This window comes from Dermacentor andersoni, chromosome 10, assembly GCF_023375885.2.
Source record: "Dermacentor andersoni chromosome 10, qqDerAnde1_hic_scaffold, whole genome shotgun sequence".
Lineage (NCBI taxonomy): Eukaryota > Metazoa > Arthropoda > Arachnida > Ixodida > Ixodidae > Dermacentor > Dermacentor andersoni.
Window position 1 is genome coordinate 58505436 of NC_092823.1, and position 12270 is coordinate 58517705.

At 49.9% G+C, this 12270-nt stretch overlaps 1 protein-coding gene across 1 annotated transcript in view; it reads left to right on the plus strand.

Annotated features, from left to right (window-relative positions):
• Nucleotides 1-2692: 2692 nt before the first annotated feature.
• Nucleotides 2693-12270, plus strand: part of LOC126543448 (uncharacterized) — a 58858-nt gene continuing 49280 nt past the window's right edge. Inside the window, exon 1 of the mRNA XM_050190567.3 lies at nt 2693-2853. Coding sequence (XP_050046524.2) covers nt 2773-2853 — 81 coding nt within the window. The 5' untranslated portion in view covers nt 2693-2772. The remainder of the gene's footprint in view (nt 2854-12270) is intronic.

Genomic DNA, 12270 nt, shown 5'->3' on the forward strand with positions numbered 1-12270 from the left:
AGTAGGGTAGGCTATATTTCCTCTTCCATTATCGGCATGGGTGCCACTGGTACTGTACAAATTTCCATAGAACTCCTCGGCCACTTGAACTATCTGATCCATATTAATAATGATGTTGCCGGCTTTGTCTCTTAACGCATACATCTGATTCTTTCCTATTCCTTCTTACTTCTTCACTACTTTTAGGCTTCCTCCATTCCTGAGAGCATGTTCAATTCTATCCATAGTGTACTTCCTTCTGGCAGCTGTCTTATGCTTGTTAACATCGAAAGTTGTGCCAGTTCTATTCCAACTGTGGGGTTGAGGCTTTCCAACATTGGCGTTTCTTAATCAGATCTTTCCTCTGCTGCGATAGCTTATTTGTATCCTGTCTAACGAAGTTACCACCGACTTCTGTTGCACATCCTTAATGATGCCTATAAGATTGTCATTCATGGCTTCAACACTAAAGTCCTCTTCCTGAGTTAAAGCCGAATACCTTTTCTGTAGCTTGATCTGGAATTCTTCGATTTTCCCTCTTACTGCTGACTCATTGATCGCCTTGTTATGCACTAGTTTCTTCCGTTCCCTACTCAAGTCAATGGCTAATTTGAGTTCTTACCATCCTATGGTCACTGCAGTGCACCTTGCCGACCACGTCCACATCTTGTATGATGCCAGGGTAGCGCAGAGTATGAAGTCTATTTCATTTCTAGTCTCGCTGTTCGGGCTCCTCCCCGTCCGCTTTCGGCTATCCCGCTGGCGGAAGAAGGTATTCATTATCCGCATATTATTCTGTTCTTCGAACTCTCCTAATAGCTCTCCGCGGCTATTCCCGGAACCTATGCCATATTCTCCCGCTGACTTCTCTCCAGCCTGCTTCTTGCCTACCCTGCCATTGAAGTCGCCCATCAGTATAGCGTATTTCCTTTTGACTTTACCTGTCGCCCGATTCTACGTCTTCATTGAAGCTTTCCACTTCCTGGTCATCATGACTGGATGTATGTGCGTAGACCTGTACGACCTTCAATTTGTACCTCTTATTAGGTTCACGACAAGACTTGTCACCCTCTCATTAATGTTATAGAACTCCAGTATGTTACCAACTACATCCTTATTAATCAGGAATCCGACTCCTAGTCCTCGCCTATTTGCTAAGCCCCGGCAGCACAGGATGTGCCCGCTTTTTAGCACTCCTAATGCTTCTTTTGTCCTCCTAACTTGCTGTCTCCCGTGACAATTGCCCTCCCCACACAATATTTTACATACGCTTGACCTCGTGACACCACTGTGCTAAGGCAAAGCTGTCTTATGCAACGCGCATGCTTTCTAATGTTCCAAGGCAATCGCGAGGACTACATAGGCTGAGACTTTGCCATTACTGACAGCGGCGATTCATTTTAATGAAAAACACGGCACCGGACGGCAAGAACCCTAATAGCGAACCTCTAAGCAGCTAAGCCTAGCGTTGCCGCGGTGGTGGCTATGGCTTCCAGCGGATAGGCGTGCTAGAGCGCTGGTTCTTGGCGGTGAGATAGTAAAAATGGTGGTGTTGGCTTTGAATATTGCCATTTCGGAGCTGCAATCACTGCAAAAGTCCAAAAAATTGGACAACGAAGGGTTCTTGCGTCTGAAATTACACAACCTCTTATACATTTACTCTAAGGGGCACGTGGTGGTACTGCGAAGCCGCCCGCATTATCGGACATTTCACAAAAATCGGTCGTCCGAAAAATTGGTCGTTGACTGTACACCGGCAACTCCTCCAGACAATGACACGGCGTCAAAGACAATTCTTTACGATTCCTCTCTTTAATTCGAGCCAGAAGTGGGGCGAGTGTCGTTCTCTTTCAATACACTGATAGCTAATTTGCCCAGATTAATGCACAAATTCCTTGCGTTCTCCCTTATTTTTTCCAGACTCTTCCGAATCCCTGAGAATTTCCGGTTTTTCCACTTGGTAGACAGACGGCATATCGCACTTCGGCGGCATAGTAGATGCGTGGTTTCGTGTGTTTGTTTTCCACAAGTCTTGTACTTATGCCTTCTTCTCATGTTCTTACTTTTTTAGAAATATTTCTGTCAGGCCAGTTGCACGTGCCGTTGTGGCTATCACCTACACTAGCTGTCGTTATTGATGTAGTGATACATGCTCTCTTGTTAGGCGATTTTTTTTACAAAAGAATTGTTAGCCTTTTTCGCAATTCTCGATGGCGGCGCATGCGCAATAGCGTAGCTGGTGGATTGTCCTGAAAACATGCTTAGTTGCAAGTGAGCTTTTTTCCTGTCCAAGTCTCCTTTTTCCGCTATGCTTCTGCGCTCCACTTTGGAAAAATGATGTGAAACCAACAAGCCCAACAGCTTACTATTTTAAAGCTTATTCTTGTACATATTATTGAGAGTTAACGAATCTTGCCCGCGCATTTTCTAAAACGTAGTTGCGAGGGGATATATGAAGGAAACAAATATGACGCAATACGAAGCCGACGGCTACAATACCGCTGCGTGTCTTCACCAATATATGGGAAATGACTGATACCATCTTTCCGCTATCCGAACTGAAGGCGCATGAAAATCAAAATAATATTATCTCAGCGTCTCACGAGCGACGTGTGCATGGCCTGCTTATGTGTCGTAACAACTGTTGAGACACGTGACTTTTCACCCGTGCGCTTCGAAATAGTCGTTCTAGCGCCATATCTAGAACCGACCACCCAACGAAGGGTAAGGCTGCAACAAGGATCCACTCGAACGCACGGAACCACAAATGCACCGTGGGAACGGCGGAGCAATATGCAAGCGGATGGTGATCAAGTAGACGCAGTCGTCGAAGATGATGCACCCATACAAGCGAAATCAATGTCGAGGACGCAGGCAAGTGTCGGTACTTGGTTGTATGTAGCTTTTTCGGTGACGGTGATTAGTTTTCTTGTAAGGAGAACTTTTTGGGACCGGTAGCTTAGCAAAGTTGTGCCGCCTTTTCTGACATACATAATTTCAAATGTTCAAATACCCTTGAACATTGCTTATCGTTTTGACTAGTATAAACGAACAAAGCTTCCCTGTAACTGTAGCGCGTGATATTGTCACCCAGCTATGGCTGGGTGACAATATCACCGACAGATTGGGAAAAAACGTCTGCCTTTAGCGATGGCTGGTCCTTGGAGAGCCCGCGCGCAAACACGAACTTCGTCGTTCTCGCCTTAAGGGTCCCGTGTCAACACGTGCAAACTTATTTCGCGTCATTGCTCCCCTCTCAAAAGCGACCGGCCCGGTCGCTTCAAGGGCAGCGGGCGCGCACTATGGGCAAGAATGCCAACATAAAAAGACAAAAAAAAAACATACAGGAATGTACACAATGCTAGAGCGGTTTGTGAGGGTTGCTTAGCCCTGGCGTGCGTAGTACGGCTTCATCCGTACTACGTGGACGACTTCAGCACGGGGACGGCGTCGGTTCGCACCAGGATCAGAGCTTTGAGGCACCACCTCGTAGTTCACATCACTGAGGCGGCGTACGACTTCGTAGGGGCCGAAGTAGCGGCGCAACAATTTCTCTGAGAGCCCACGGTGTCGTATAGGTGTCCACACCCACACGCGGTCGCCTGGTAAGTACTGGACATTCCGTCGGGTCCGGTTGTAACGGTAGGCGTCGGTATTCTGCTGGGTGCGGATGCGATTCCGAGCAAGCTGGCGAGCTTCCTCGGCTTTCTCGACGAAATCTTCAGTGGTGTCATTCCTTGTGGTTCCGTGGTCTACCGGGAGCATGGCGTCTAAGGGGGTGGTAACGCGACGTCCGTAAACAAGCTCGAATGGTGTAAACGCGGTGGTCTCCTGCGCAGCGGTATTGTAAGCAAACGTGACGTATGGCAAAATTTCATCCCACGTTTTGTGTTCCACATCAATGTACATGGAGAGCATGTCGGCTAATGTTCTGTTTAGGCGCTCTGTTAAGCCGTTAGTTTGGGGATGATAGGCCGTGGTCTTTCAGTGGTCGGTGTGCGTCAGGGTGACGACTTGTTGCAATAACTCCGCTGTAAACGCTGCACCGCGGTCAGTAATGAGTACAGCGGGTGCACCGTGGCGAAGCACAATGTTGTGGACGAAGAAGCTGGCGACTTCAGCAGCAGTTCCCCGCGGCACAGCTTTCGTCTCCGCATAGCGAGTTAAATAGTCAGTTGCCACGATTATCCACTTATTTTGCAAGGAGGACGTGGGGAACGGCCGAAGAAGGTCCATTCCCACTTGCTGGAACGGCGCCGGAGGGGGATCCAAAGGCTGAAGGAGGCCGGCAGGCTTGACGGGTGGAACTTTACGCCTCTGACAGTCACGGCACGTTCGCACATAGAGCTGAACCGACGAAAATAGGTGAGGCCAATAGTATCTTTGCCGTATGCGTGCTAATGTCCTCGCGAATCCTAAGTGGCCGGCACAGGGATCGTCGTGACACGCCTGTAAAACTTCCTCGCGCAGTGCCGTCGGAACGACGAGAAGGAACGTTCCCTGGCTATTCTCGAAATTTTTCTTGTACAGGACATCGTTTCGCAGGCAGTACGACGTCAATCCTCGTGAAAGTGGGCGTGGGACAACAACGTCAGCTCCCTCGAGATATCTGATGACTGGAAGCAGCTCAGAGTCGGCACGTTGATAGTCAGCCATGCGCACCACGTCGACGACACCAATAAACGGCAAATCTAGCTCCAAGTCGGAGGATGTCAAGGGAATAGGAGAACGGGACAAGCAGTCAGCGTCGCTATGCTTATGGCCGGATCTGTAGACAACAGTTATGTCGTATTCCTGAAGGCGGAGGCTCCAACGAGCGAGGCGACCTGATGGGTCTCGTAGATTGGCAAGCCAGCAGAGCGAGTGGTGATCACTGACCGCTCGAAATGGCCGGCCGTATAAGTAGGGTCGGAACTTGCTGATGGCCCACATGACTGCTAAGCATTCTTTTTCGGTCGTTGAATAATTAGCTTCAGCTTTTGTCAGACTACGACTCGCGTATGCAATTACACGTTCTGCGCCATCTTGCCATTGAACCAGAATGGCCCCGAGTCCTACGTTACTGGCGTCGGTGTGTATTTCAGTTGCCGCGGTGTCATCAAAATGCGCCAGCACTGGAGCGGATTGAAGGCGTTTACGCAATTCGGTGAAGGCCTGCTCTTGTTCTTCCGTCCACGCAAAGGGCACATCTTGTCGCGTCAGTCTCGTGAGCGGTTCAGCAATCCTTGAGAAGCCTTCAACGAAACGACGGTAGTAAGCGCAGAGGCCCAGGAACCGCTGAACAGCCTTTTTGTCTTTAGGACGAGGAAACTCTGCAACGGCAGCGAGTTTTTCTGGGTCTGGTCATACTCCTTGGGAGCTGACCACGTGGCCTAGAAACTTGAGTTCCTGGAAGCCAAAGTAACATTTTTCAGGCTTGATGGTGAGGTTGGCCTTGCGTATTGCGCTAAGAACACTTCGTAGCCGGGCGAGATGTCCATCGAACGTGCTGGAAAACACAACGTCGTCTAGGTACACCAGACACGTCTGCCACTTTAGTCCAACGATTACAGTATCCATCATTCGTTGGAACGTAGCAGGAGCGGAACAGAGACCGAAAGGCAGCACTTTAAATTCGTACAGCCCATCGGGAGTCACGAAGGCGGTTTTTTCACGGTCACGCTCGTCCACTTCGATTTGCCAGTAGCCTGACTTTAGGTCTAACGAAGTAATGAACTGAGCATGACGCAGACGGTCCAAAGCGTCATCGATCCGTGGCAGAGGATAAACGTCGCGTTTGGTGACTCGGTTAAGCCGTCTGTAGTCAACGCAGAAGCGGAGTGTGTTGTCTTTCTTTTTTACTAGTACGACAGGCGATGCCCACGGACTTGTCGACGGCTGGATGACGTCATCATTTAGCATTTCTTGAACTTGACGCTTAATCGCCTCCCGCTCCATAGGTGACACGCGATACGGATGCTGACGAACAGGCCGCGCCGACTCCTCGGTAACGATCCGGTGTTGCGTAACGGAAGTGCGCTGGACTTCGGATTCCGTGGAGAAACAGCCGGAGAATTCTGTCAGTAGGTCCAGCAGCTGATCCTTCTGTACATCTGCTAAGTCAGCATTAATGTGGACGCGGGTATTCAGGCTGGCGTGAGTTGTTGCATCCGGTGAAGTCACTTGTAACGTGCCGATGTCGGAGAAGTCAGCAATGTCGTTCAGGAATGCCACAGCTGTACCTTGAGGGACGTGCTGATACTCATGGCTGAAGTTTGTCAACAAAACTTGCGAGCACTTATGCTGTATTCGAACAAGGCCCCGGGCGATGCAGATGTGTCTTTCGAGCAGCAGCGGGATATTTGCCTCGGCAATACCCTCATAGCCGTCGAATGCGTCGCAGGTGACGAGGGTCACTACGCTGCTCCGTGGCGGCACCGTGAGGTTCTCGTCAACAATCCTCAAGGCGTCGACATACGTGTCGTCAGTGCTGCTCCCTGCTAAGGCCTGCGCCGTCGAAAACGTTACCCGCGACTTTTGTAAGTTAATCACAGCTCCATTAGCCTGCAGAAAGTCCATTCCCAGAATTAGGTCCCTCGAACAGCTTGGGAGGATAACGAAATCTCCGAGGTACGTAAACCCACGAATGCTCACGCGCGCTGTGCATCTTCCCACCGGGGTTAGCAGATGGCCTCCTGCAGTTCGAATCTGCGACCCAGTCCACTTGGTAGAAACTTTCTTCAGCTTGCAGGCAAGGTCCATGCTCATAACTGAGGTGTCCGCTCCAGTGTCGATTAACGCCGTTATTTCTTCGTCGTCTATGGTGACGGGAATGTTCGACGTTACTACTTCTCGGAAGGTGTTTGACTCCGTCTGTACGTCTGCGTCGTTCTGTTTTCGTCGTTGTCGTCGTAGTGGAGGATCTTGCGTACGGTCGTCGTCAGCGGCCTCACCTCCGAAGGTCGCTGAACTCAGTTTTCCCGACCCGCCGGGCTAGGTGAGCGGCGTCTGAGAGTACCGCGAGTAAAGGCTTCGCTTGGTGATGGTCACCTGTAACGAGCAGGAGACGACGAACGGGGCTCCTGCCATCGCTGATCAACATTGCGACGATTCGCAACGAAACTCTCTATTTCCGGCGGCCGCTCACCAGGTCGTGGACGAGGTGCATTCGGCGAGAATCCACGGAGCCCCACCTGACGATAAGGACACATTCTGTAGATGTGTCCGGCTTCGCCACAATGAAAACAAAGGGGCTTGTAGTCTGTGGTGCGCCAGACGTCCCTCTTCCAAGTCCTTGCTTCGGCGATGTGCGGTGGGCTGCGAGGCGGCCTGAAGCTTACGTCCATTTGTTGAGTGGGGTGTACCATGCTGCACGCACTTGAGGGTGACGGACGGCGTACTGCTTCAGCGTAACTCATTGCGGCGTGCGGTCCCTGCTGTGGTGCCTCGTACTGTCCAGGAATATGGACGGCCTGTCGTACTTCGGCGCGCACCATTTCCGCAATGGAAAGTTGTCCCACAGGGGCAGTGGTCGTCTGCAGCTTCTGCAGTTCCTCCTTGACGACAGCCCTGATGAGTTCTCGCAGGGCGCCAACGTCGTTACCGAGCGTAACGGCAGAGAGCTCCCTTGAAATCATGGCGTCGCGGTTGTTTTGCCTGGCCCGCTGTTGAAGGGCCTTTTCCATAGTAGTGGCTTCGTCATGGAACTCGGCAAGTGTCGCCGGCGGATTTCGAATGAGGCCAGCAAAGATTTCCTCTTTGACGCCGCGCATGAGATGGCGCACCTTCTTTGCTTCAGTCATCAAAGGGTCCGCACGTCTGAAAAGCCGATTCATGTCTTCTACGTACGCCGTCACTCGCTCATTCGGGCCTTGAATTCTTGCCTCCAACGCTAACTCCGCCCTCTCCTTCCTGTCCGCCCTGGCGAAGGCATTGAGGAACTGCCTACGAAATTCTTCCCATGACGTCGATGTCGCCTCGTGGTTCTCAAACCATGTTTTCGCGGAATCCTCAAGAGCGAAGTACACGTAACGTAGCTTACGCTCGTGGTTCCCGTCGTTGAGGTTGGCAACCCGGTCAAAATGGTCAAGCCAGTCATCGGCGTCCTCTGAAGCACTTCCGTGGAACAGATTCGGCGTCCGGATGTGATTGACGACAACATGCGATGCTGCAGGAGTGGCAGGTGGTGGCTGGGTCGTCATTCTAGTTCGTTCGGGTAGCAGACCGTGCTTTGGCTGGAGTCCCTGGAGGCGTCGGCTGGCACGTACGTGCACAGGGGTAAGCTCTGTTGAACTACTCGCCGGGCTGAGGTCTGGGGTATGCTCCGGAGATCTTAACATCGACCATACCCCGCACGTCCACCAGAAATGTCACCCAGCTATGGCAACTAAAACAGTTTACCACCGACAGATTGGGAAAAAACGTCTGCCTTTAGCGATGGCTGGTCGTCGGAGAGCCCGCGCGCAAACACGAACTTCATCGCTCTCGCCTTAAGGGTCCCGTGTCAACACGTGCAAACTTATTTCGCGTCAATATCAGAAGCATGCAATATATTGTAGCGTTTGCATGAAAGTTGCAGCGTGTTTGTAAAAATTCTGGGCGATGTCTTCACAATCTTGGATCTAATTCCAGTGTTAATACCTCCCTTCAGGCAGAAATGCCCAAGCAGTAGGGCCACTCTATTAGTAAGCAGCGATTGAAATTCTCATTAATTTTGAATTATTCAAATTATGCGTTTTTTCTGTACCCAAGCCAGAATCTGATATTCAGGCACGCCATAGTGGGGCAGTACAGCTAATTGAACCACCTGCGCCTTTTTAACGTGCACCTATATCAAAGTAAACTGGTATTTTCACATTTCACCTCCATCGAAATGCGGCTGCGAAGTTATTTGGCTCCGCTCTAAATAATGCGCTTTTTCAAAGATGCTTGAAGAAGGAATAGCCTGTTGGGGGCTAAAGGCGGACTTGTCCTTGGTGGAATTGCCCTCGATCAGTCGCTTCTTCGAACCTTTCTCAATTCGCTTTGAAAAATTCAGCGTCATTCCACTCAGTGAAGGTAATGTAGCAGCGAAACTGTATCTGGGGCTGGTTATTCGGACCTGTCCATTGCCGCGCGTCGAACGCCGTATGCACATAAATGAAAGGTGAAGGGCGACTAGCCGTTCCTCGACGATGTTCAGCCTCGGAAGGTTATGAAGCACCCTGGGGCCTACATATCCATGTACTGTTGCACAACGTGGAACCACACCTTTTACTAACGTAACCTGGCTCGTAGAACAGACACGTACCACACCGCACTCCGCGGCAACACACAAGACGAGGCACACCAGATTGGTTCCCCATAAACTCCCTCTGAAACCTGGCCGTTCTGCAGTGAAACGTTCCAAGATGGCGCGATCGGCGCCGCATGGACGGTTCGCATTTCTTTCTGCTTCGCGGTCTATGCGGGCAGCACGCTCACAGGACTGCTACCACGGGAGAGCGGAAAGAAAGAGTCGATACGCAAGCGCTTCGAACGCCGAAAAATTGAGGGCGGTGCAAACGTAGACATGGCCTGTGCGGGTCAGTTTATTATCTGCTTTTATGAACTTAATATATGTGCTCTTATGACCTTCATCTCCGCCGTAGGTCGGCCGGGTATTGCACTATATTCGGGATTTTCCGATGCATGGCGTCAAATCCTAGATCTACAGGGCTCGAAAGACGCACGCAACTTTCTTCCAGAACCTACCGATGTACATCTTTGCTTTAAGATGACGTAAAGTTGACCGACCGGCCGACCGACCTGTCATCGGCTTCCCATGCTGAGAATTGATGAGATGAGCAAGAACTTGTCGATCTCGTTACTTTGCGCCGTTAGGAGGCGCCGCCCGGCCAGCCAGTCTACCCTCGCGCGTTACTGTTGTACCATTGATCAATTGGCCACCTGTAAAAACCATGTGAATCGCTTGGCGTATGAAACGCCAGAATTGCAACCCATGGCGGGTGGTGATAATTCAGCGACAGAGCGCAAAGGGAAATACCTGGAAGCCCATGTATTGTTGCAATGTGGCAGAAAGGCTCTTGCTTTAAAATTGTAGCATTATACGGCCACTCGGTCGATATATTCCATGTGAAGCCACAATACGGCTTTCCGAATACAGGGACAGAATGCACAGTATAAGCGCATTGTGTGCGACGTTGATGGCTGTCGTCGGGAATTAAGTGACAAGTGACCCATTGGTCGCGATAACTGTAGGCACACCGGCGTAACACATTCATCATCATGCTCGTCAGCTTTTGCCCCTGATTATACGTCATGAATAGAAAGGATGCCCTTACCTAGGTAGGAATTCCTAAGCCTGTAGATAAAGCGGCATCGCAAGCAGTTTCAGACGCCTTGGTAAGCAGCAGACCAGTTAGTACGGAAGAGACTAAACGGAACGCAACTTGAGTGGACGTGCCACTCAAGCAATCGTTACGCATGCGCGCTTAGCTAACCCTCCCCCCCCCCCCCCCCTCCCCAACTGCCTATGATGGTTTATAGTGTTGGCTTTATCCCCGGCAACGGGAGCCGCCTTTCGATCGGGGCGAAGTGCGAAAACAACCGTGTACATAGATTTAACTGCTCGTACAAGAACGTCAGGTGGTCCAAATTATTTCACAGTCCTCCACTACGGCGAGCCTCATAATGGGATAGTGATTTTGGGGCAAAAATCCCCGTAATTTCATTGCGTTGGTTATGCCACACCGGAAATCGCTCAAAGAAATCAGCTGGAGCCACTCTGAACGGGAACAACACAAGATAAGCGCAGCATTATATGACAGTCCACGTGGCGTGGTATGTATTTGTTCGGCAGCGTAAATATGTGCTTCTTTCAGCTCGTCCTCATCACGCATATCAAAAGAAATAACGTAAACTACATCAGCCTAATCCCCGCACACATAACTACCGCGCATAACAGATGTGATACGTCGCATATCTTGAACAGTTCTCGTTAAGGGAGTGTCTAGCTAATTTGCATTGTATACCGCAGTGGCATCACCTCCATGTCATCAGCGCCTACCTTTGCCGCAAGAATCTCGTCTATATCCTCCAAGTATCGCGTTTCAATCGCTGAGCACTGCAGTAATCGCCGAGCTAAACATTCACAGTGCAACATCATTTACCTGGTGTTTGGACGCGCTACAAAAGCATAGGTGGTGGGGCGCAATACGCATAGGGTGACACCAACTTGTTTTGGAAGGGGTGAAAGCAGCATCAGATTGATATCATCTACTGTAACCATTCAATTTAACGTTTTAGTTCGCCCTCTCGATTCGCTTTGTGCCACCATCGAGATAAGGGAACGTGCACAAAAAACAGCAATTTCTAATTTGTTTTATTACCTCCCAGGAAACATTTACATGACACTATGTATACACGTTAATAGGCTCTAATTACGAAGACTCTTTGAAATTATCTGTAAAGCGCCTGCTGTAAATAAATATAGCTTTTTTTTTCTTTACCAAATTTCTTATTCCTAGAAATCTTCAGTACTTTGAATCAACGTTTAACTGGTGACCGTCTATGGCACTGCCAATGTTACCAGCCGCAGGGATGAAGCCTCTACTTAATTCGTGTAGATTGTGAAAACGTACCTCTCCAGTTCGCGACCCTGCACGCCGTTGGTGGTGTGAAGCCGATGTACATAGATAAGTAGAACGGGAAAAATCCAAGGATGTTTGCAGTCACACAACAAAAGCAATAGCACAAAAACGCATCTTGATGCGCTTGAACTGTATTAAAACTGGGGGAGAAGGTACGGGAGAAGAAAATTTCATCATCACTGTCGATGATAATACGATGATGACTGCTGGTGGTAATAGCAATCGGGCATTGTAGCGACACATTATATTCCTAAGGCCACTTTAGGGAACCACGTGTAGTGATCACCATGAGAATACTGTTCCTGCAACTATATGTGACATTCTCCGATATCAACCCTCTTTGCTATGGCACTCAGTAGCCAAGGTGACCTATGAACGTTGAAGCATGACGCCGACGCAGTTGCATTGGAATGACGAAGGAGGAATGATATCGATTGAACGACAAAGGCCTGGAACGAGGATGGCATGAAGATAATGAGGTGTTATTCAAATTGGTAAAATATAACGACCACATGATGATGATGGCATGATGACAACCGGATGAAGAAGCTTATGTCGAAGTTACCATGATGACCATGAAATGACCGCAATGGCATGGCGACGACGGTACGACAATCAGTACATGACGACTGTATGTCGACCACGAATGGACGACGATATCATGACTGCGGCATGATTAGAA